Genomic DNA, 7805 nt, shown 5'->3' on the forward strand with positions numbered 1-7805 from the left:
CCTTCCTTAACTATTTTATTCTGCATCCACTCCAACCTTCACTTGTTCATTTCTCAGTACTACTCTGTGCCGCCATGTCTCGCCGTGGTGACACCAACCCCCATTTTGTCCGGCCATATCCGTCACAATATCCAGAACAACTTCCCCAAACATCCCCACACAGTTCATCGGTGCCGCTCCCAGAGCACCACGGGCAGCACCATGAGCCGCCCAACCTCAGACCACAATGGCCTGGACCGCATCCCCCCGAACAAGAAGTTGAGCCAGGAACAAGACAATTGCAGCCAGGCCGCCGGCCCCGGTCTAAGCATCCGGCGGGTCATTTGGTGTCATTTCATCCAGTCCCTGAAGAACATCCTCCTCGGACAGACCAGCAAACCCCCCACCCTGATCATGAAGACCAACAGCCTCGGATAAAACATCCAGGCCAGAAAACCCCCCTTGGAGTTCCAATGGTGCCAGCCTCACATCATGGTCGCGAAGACGAGCAACATCGTTGGCCATACCCACAAGGGCGGCCGCATAGCCAGCATACTCGCCCACACGGCTTGCACATACCACGGCCTCAAAAAACCAATTTCTTCGCATGGTCAGGAGCCATTTGCTGTGCAATTTTTTGGGTTCTCATTATCTTAACCGGCCTAGTGGTTCTCATAGTCTATCTTGTTTTTCGTCCCCGGACTCCGAAATTCGACGTCTCTTCCGCCACACTCAACGCAGCGTATCTTGACATGGGATATCTTCTCAATGCCGACGTTACAGTGCTGGCAAACTTCACCAACCCAAACAAGAAGGTCAGCGTTGACTTTAGCAACCTGATCATTGATCTTTATTATGGAAATACCCGCGTTGCTACCCAGTACATAGAACCCTTCTCTGCATCGAGGCGTCAGTCCATGTTCGCAAATGTTCATATGGTGGCTAGCCAGGTTCGTCTCGGAGTGCTGGAAAGCATAAGGCTCAAGAAGGAGATGGAGATCGATCGGGCCAGATTTGAGGTCAAGGGGTATTTCCGAGCACGAGCTAACTTCGGAAAGATCCTCCGGTACTCGTACTGGTTGCACGGCGACTGCCAAGTCGTGCTCACTAGACCTCCTGATGGAGTTCTGGTGACCAGAAAATGCAAGACAAAACACTAAGTCATTGTTTGCTCCTTTTTTTTATTGGATTGTGTTTCAAGCATCGAATTTTCGTAAATTACTTCCCAATTACTGCACTGTAATTTCTCAAGCAGCAGAAAATAAAAGTAGACCAACTTTTTGACAATGTTCGAGACAAGAAGAATGATATTTATTGCAATACGTGAAACATGTTACAGAGTGATAGTATACTGAGAAAACATGAACAAACAAATACACAGGGCGACTGCCAAACTCGTTCAGAAAGCGCATCACACCTTATTGTATCGAAAACTTGTTACATTTCATCTTCATGGTACAAAATCGAACAAGGAGAAACTGATGAGAACAGGATATTTCCATTAGCTTTCGCGTAAATGTCAGAGTACAGAAATCCAGGGCTCCCGGCGAGCCCCTTCATGTTTGTGTATGCCAAGAAATGACAATCCGGAAAGCAAGAAAACCCCGCTCTTCAATAAGCCACTACTCCGTAATGCACTCCAAGCAAACCTACTAACAATGCAAGAATGAATTTTCCAACTGGCTAAAACCTCCGGTAATGATCCCTGGTAAAAAAGGGATGTCTAAGGGCTTCGGGAGCTGTTAGCCTGCTGGAAGGGTCAAATCTAAGGAGACCTTGCAGGAGGTCGATGAGATCACCAGCTGAATGATCGACATGCTGCATCACTATATTCTGCCAAAAATTATATAAATTGATTAACCTTAAAGGTTTTATTTGAATAAGGTGTCTGGACGTGTTCCAAAACAAGTGTGTAAAAGTGCAAGATTCTATATACCTGGAGGCGATGTAGCTTTAAAACAGCTTTAATACTTTCTCGAGAAGTTGCACCTTCTGGCCAGTCCAATCTACCCCGTCTGACATACTTCTCAGCATGACGGCTGAACCAAGAATACAGAAGTAGCAAAGGAGACAGTGGTGAATATAGGCTAACTGATGTGATCTGAACCTAAGATATGAAAATTAAGATGAAATTCCTCAAGAAACCACATACTCCACTCTTTTCAACATGTGATGTGGCATTGGACCTAAAACCCTCTCCATCATAGCTAGGTGTTCCAAGTTCTCGTGTGTCTGAAACAAAGCTTCTCCCTGTAAAGAAATTCATTCTTTTTTTCTCAGAAGTTCTATACATTTTTTTCTAATCCAGAAATCTGGCAGAGACTGATGGACCAATATAATTCAGAGACATACCGAACACAACTCTACCAAGATACAACCAACACTCCATATGTCACATGGATAACTCCATCCAAGTCCTGTAAATATTAACAATCTTATGAATGTTAAGATATAAATTGATAGAAAATATTCAAAATGCAAATGATTCGCAAGATAACAGAAAGCATAGTAATAGCATACCCAGAATAACCTCAGGTGCCCGGTAGTGCCTTGTCGACACAATGTAATTGTGCTCTTGATGCTCATAGGCTGTGCTGCCAAAATCAATAACTTTGATAGCACTAGACTTTGGCAACCTTTTATAACTGGTTCCATCTTTTGGTGGCCTGGATGTAAACTGTGACAGCAAAGCAATAAAAGCAAACGACAATTTTCATTAAGTGAACGGGATTCAGATAAGAGGTACAAACAATAAGTGAACCGTGTCATCTGAAGGGGCAAAAAGGAATAAGAAAACACTAACTGCAGAACAATATAATTATGATCACAAGAAGAAATACCTTATTGTCGGGTACTTTAATGTATTCTGAGGAAACAAATAGTATGTTCTCAGGCTTCAGGTCGGTATGGATGAGACGCATATCATGCATGACTGCAAAAGTTACACACCGCAGAAAGCATAAAAACTAGTATTGTAAATTCATTGTCCAGTCCAATAAAAGATGCTCAGAAGGTATTCACACATGTCATGGAAGTAAGCTTTACTGAAAAGAAAAAAGCAGAAACTACTGGTAAATATTAAAGAAAGAAAGGTAAAAACTTATGGAATACTACAACTGCTGCTATAAACTTCGAGAGATAAGAGAAACAACAGAGGTCCAACTACACACATGCTACACATTCCAACAGTTGCCTGCCAAGTTCGCGGACAAGATCAACCGGAAATGCGTGATAATTATTTTTCCGGAGGAAATCGTATAAGCTTGGCCCAAGCATCTCAAATACCTGTTAAGACCATTTAAATTCAAAAATGTCTTAACCCCCAAAATATTGGTGAAGTTGGGGAATCATTTTATAAAAAATCAAGCATATACTTACGATACATATATGGTTACGATAGTCAAACCAGTTCCGTATTTGAACACAACTGCAAGGAATAAAGCCACTTAACAATTGACCCAAATTTCATTTTACAACTGCTAAGAAGCAAAAGAAATAACCATGACAGGAAAAGTATACTCACCGACTTCCATTTCTGTCATACTTCCCAAGCAACTGTAGCACATCAACTTCAATCATTGCCGCTTCACGGTATTTCTTGATACTCCTGACAACTTTTATAGCTACCATTTCTTTTGTTTCCCTATCCCAGCATTCCAAAACCTGACCAAAAGTTCCTACACGATACAAAGAGCAGAAATATGAGAAGACAGATCAAAGGTACAGGAACCCATCCAGATATAGGTCTAAATCCAGTTAAAACCTAACCTTCACCAATTTTTCGGTGGATCTTATCTGCAAGTACAGAAACAATAGTTTAACCAGAGAACTACAAATATTTTACAAACCAAAAATATTGACAAAAAACTATGTGTGTGTGTGTGTTAAATGAAACAAATATTCTATACTACTCGGGCTAAATTATTTTGGCACGCACACTGTAAGAAAAAGAATAAACTAAAAGGAAAAGTTCAACACTTTAGATATATACATATATTTTCAAATTCTAGAGCAACCCTAAAGTCCAAAGTAAAGGTCCTAGAACTTTTTACTTGTAAGTAGATTTTCTATGTGAATAATTTTATTGGAAATACACCATTGAGTAAAAAAATGAAAAAGTCGGAAGTACATCAGTGTGATTTATTGAGTTGTGATTGTTTAAAATACAGCATAAAAAAGACACATGAAGAATGTAAAAGAAAAAACTCTTCAATGGTGATTGAACGTAATTACAGCGAGATGTTAAATTTTCTCCGAGCGCAAACATGTAATGTCCATCTTTGTCATCATCTCGCCGCGGGGGAGAGCCTTTTTGAGTCAACCCCTTTACAAAAACACTAGGATGGTCTGGAAGTACTCTCGTATGTCCAATGCTTGTCCCATTTCCAACATCTTGCTCATAATATATTCCTGACTGAGCCTACACACAGCCATTTATTCATACTCCACTATACAAACATTAATACAAAAACTTCACCCCTTACCCATCTATCATTCATTTCTTACATTTTCCCTTATCTTTTCTAATCAACCAAACAGAAAATCAATGTATGCAAATTATAACACCCGAATAACAAACATTTCGAGCTTCGTCATGCCTCGTACACGATATATCTACCGGGTCATCAAAATACTAACAATTCAGTTATTCAATTCCAAATTATTTATCTATAAAGTTGAATTTCCTCAAAAAATATTAATTCATATCCGAGGCAATATTTTAGACAAGATCAAAATTATCTAAGAAAAGAGAACTAAGAGATCATGAAATTTGGAAAATGGAATCACTTTTATTTTCTACCCTCAAGTTATTTCCTGCCCAGTCGAATTTACCACACAAAAGAAGAAAAGTTGGGATGAATTCAAAATTGAAAAGCTAATTTAATGAAAAAATAAACAAATTAAAGCCTAAATAAAGGAAAAAAAAACCACAATTTTGAGAAATTTGATGAAATAAAGGGTGAAAATTGTACCTTTGGGTGAGGCTGAGGGGGGTCCCAAGCAAACCTGGGGCGTTTTCTTGGACGCCGATCAATGTGTGAAAGAGGGAACTCCGACACGTAATCCATCTCCATACAATTCAAAACCCTAACCCTAAATTCACCTATCCGATTAAACGAAGAGATCACGATTCACGAGAGACGGAGAAAACGCCCTAACCCCTGTTCTTCGTGAGCTACCGCAAGCCGTCGGATGTGATTGGGAGGAATAATCTGGACTGTTGGTTGGTAAGTGGAGCTGTTGTGTGGCTGGATTTGAACCCTGGTTGAGTTTGGTGTTTGGAGCATTCTCAAGAGGCTTGAGCTTTTTATGTTGGGTTATGGGCCGGAATTATACTTGGATTTTTGCTCATCAGTCCAACTAAAAGCAAAAGTGGGCCGTAGTTGGACTTGGGCCGGTTTGGAATTTATGCAAATTTGAAAGGATGCGCAAGTAGGATAATGTCGCGTTAACAATTCACAGGTTGCGGTTGTAATGCTCATAATTTATTTATCATTGGCAAAAAAGTAAACATAAAATTTTTTTAACCTCTCTTATTTAATTTAGGACTCATTTGGGAAGTATATTAAATGATTGAAATTGCTTTTAATGAAAATGTTTTCTGAAATCAATCCTTGGTAAAAATGCAAGTTAACCCTGAAAAGCTACTTAAACGGTTTCTTGCAAGAAGTACCAGCTATATGTTTCTTGTATGAAACACTTCAAGTAATTTTGAAACTCAAAAACAATTTTTTCTCAAATTACCTTCCTCATCCCAAAAAGACCATTTTCACATACTCATCCAATCCCCAATTTCCCAATTTCCAAAACCCTAAAATTCTAAAAATCCACCCAATCTCATATTTTGATTTTACTCCAATATCATAACTTAATTTGTTTCAAATTTCCCACACCACCATCATTTGGTTCAAAATTTGAATGAAGGACTATCTTCCTAATATTCAAGATGAGTTCCGAATAGCATATTTGCAAATGGGACCTTGTAGGCCTACAAAGGATTGTTGAGCGACACTTAGTTGTTTACATTGAGAGATATGTTTTTCATGTATTGGTAGTGAAACTATCATGGAACATTTCAGACTATAAAACCTTGTCATGGAAGCAAATTAGGATTTATAGCTTGTAATGCTGTTATGCTTATGATTTATGAATGAAATGTATTATAATTTAACTTTTAAATTTATTTTTATCTATAAATTTTTTGACCTTTATTATTGGGACCTCTCGAGTTTAAAATCCTAAATCCGTCGTTGCTTGCACTAGCACTTACGATAGCTAGACCCACCGGGAACACATTTATTATTGGACATGGCATCTTAATGCGTTGCAATCTAGACATTTTTTACAAAGAACATTTGATTAATAGATAATATAGATACATAACAACTAATAATCATGCACGCCCCATTTTATGTTTGTTTAGATAAGAAAAGGCTATAAAATGTCACTTAGTACGATTTAGTGATATTTATCTTCACTTGTAAGTGATTGGTTTTATGTTCGATTTTCGCCAAAGGCGAATTTAAACCACATTATTACTAGCCCATTGTGAGGCTAAGATCACCCCTCTTCTCCTTAGTTGAGATAATATCGGTTGTTAAAAATAAAATAAAAAAATAATATAAAATGTAAGAAGAAAAGCGGTAAAGTGACTTTGTTTTGAATAAAAATTAGACTTGATGACTTTTGGTCTAGCTTAATTAGCACGAAAAGGTTAAAAAGTCTCTGGAATTTTCTGTGATATGCATTTTTATTTAGCCTGTTTACGAATTCGACGACACCATATTGACTTGAGAACTTACGTGCATAATCTTCCAAGAATTTTTCTACTCCGCCAACTGACGTGCATAATCTTCCTAGAATTTTTCTACTCCACCAATGTCGGAGTCTATCGCTTCAAGTTTCATCACTGGAATTTTTCTTCTCCGACTCCACCAATGTCGGAGTCTATGGCTTCAAGTGAATTTTTCTGCTCCACCAGTGTCGGAGTCTATGGCTTCAATTGAATTTTTCTACTCCACCAATGTCGGAGTCTATGGCTTCAAGTGAATTTTTCTACCCCACCAATGTCGGAGTCTATGGCTTCAAGTTTCATCACTGGAATTGATATCTTTGACTACCTTAGCGTGATCTAGAAAACAGTTAAAGAAAAAGATAAGCAAGGCCGGATCATGATCGTTGATCATGTTCTTGGCAGGAACGTTTCGTTTAAAAAATACCAAGTATTATCCTATCAAATATAAGCAAACACCCTAATTACAGTACCATGTCGCCACCTCCAAATAAGAGCAAGTCTATCCATTTTAAAAAGGCAAGGAAAAATCAAGGGTACGTAGTGAATTGTCCTTACTATTTACTCTACATAGTAATTGTCTTTGTCAAAATTCATCTATTTGAGAAGTGGAAGGACAAGGGCAATGACGATTACTATTCATAAATATATATTTTTTATTTTTTATGCCTATAAGTGTATACTAGTAATGTCACATCCCCGCCCGGGACGGATCACTTCCCGGGCCCACTCCACCACCGTAGCACGATATTGTCCGCTTTGGGCTTACCATTCCCTCACGGTTTTGTTTTTGGGAACTCACGAGCAACTTCCCAGTGGGTCACCCATCATGGGATTGCTTTAGCCCCCTACTCGCTTAACTTCGGAGTTCCTACGGAACCCGAAGCCAGTGAGCTCCCAAAAGGCCTCGTGCTAGGTAGGATGGGAATATACATTTAAGGATCAGTCCCCTGGGCGATGTGGGATGTTACAATCCACCCCCCTTAGGGTCCCGACGTCCTCGTCGGCACATTTCCGGCCAGGGATAGGCTCT

General features: G+C 39.2%; 2 protein-coding genes across 5 annotated transcripts; one reads left to right on the top strand and one right to left on the bottom strand.

The window, feature by feature from the left end:
• Positions 1–74: 74 nt before the first annotated feature.
• On the top strand, positions 75–1139 carry LOC125471387 (NDR1/HIN1-like protein 13). Its single transcript, XM_048571712.1, has one exon. It carries the CDS (start codon positions 75–77, stop codon positions 1137–1139), a length of 1065 nt encoding a protein of 354 aa, XP_048427669.1.
• A 134-nt stretch (positions 1140–1273) lies between these two features.
• Positions 1274–5251, bottom strand: LOC103949838 (serine/threonine-protein kinase AFC1). Of its 4 annotated transcripts, none has more exons than XM_048571618.1 (12): positions 4953–5248; positions 4213–4399; positions 3748–3774; positions 3503–3656; positions 3358–3406; positions 3150–3264; positions 2820–2911; positions 2500–2656; positions 2332–2396; positions 2132–2229; positions 1916–2018; positions 1274–1812 (listed from the first exon to the last, which is right to left on the bottom strand). In XM_048571618.1, exons 1-12 carry the CDS (start codon positions 5052–5054, stop codon positions 1663–1665), a joined length of 1299 nt encoding a protein of 432 aa, XP_048427575.1. In that variant the 5' UTR covers positions 5055–5248; the 3' UTR covers positions 1274–1662. The 4 variants fall into 4 exon arrangements, with proteins under 4 accessions (XP_048427575.1, XP_048427577.1, XP_048427578.1 ...); XM_048571619.1 differs by having other exon boundaries at positions 1586–1805; positions 4953–5251; XM_048571620.1 differs by lacking the exon at positions 4213–4399 and having other exon boundaries at positions 4953–5089.
• Positions 5252–7805: the final 2554 nt, after the last annotated feature.

Source organism: the organism of the source record quoted next, unplaced genomic scaffold (assembly GCF_019419815.1).
Source record: "Pyrus x bretschneideri cultivar Hongxiangsu unplaced genomic scaffold, Pyrus_bretschneideri_v1 Contig6, whole genome shotgun sequence".
Taxonomy (NCBI): domain Eukaryota; kingdom Viridiplantae; phylum Streptophyta; class Magnoliopsida; order Rosales; family Rosaceae; genus Pyrus; species Pyrus x bretschneideri.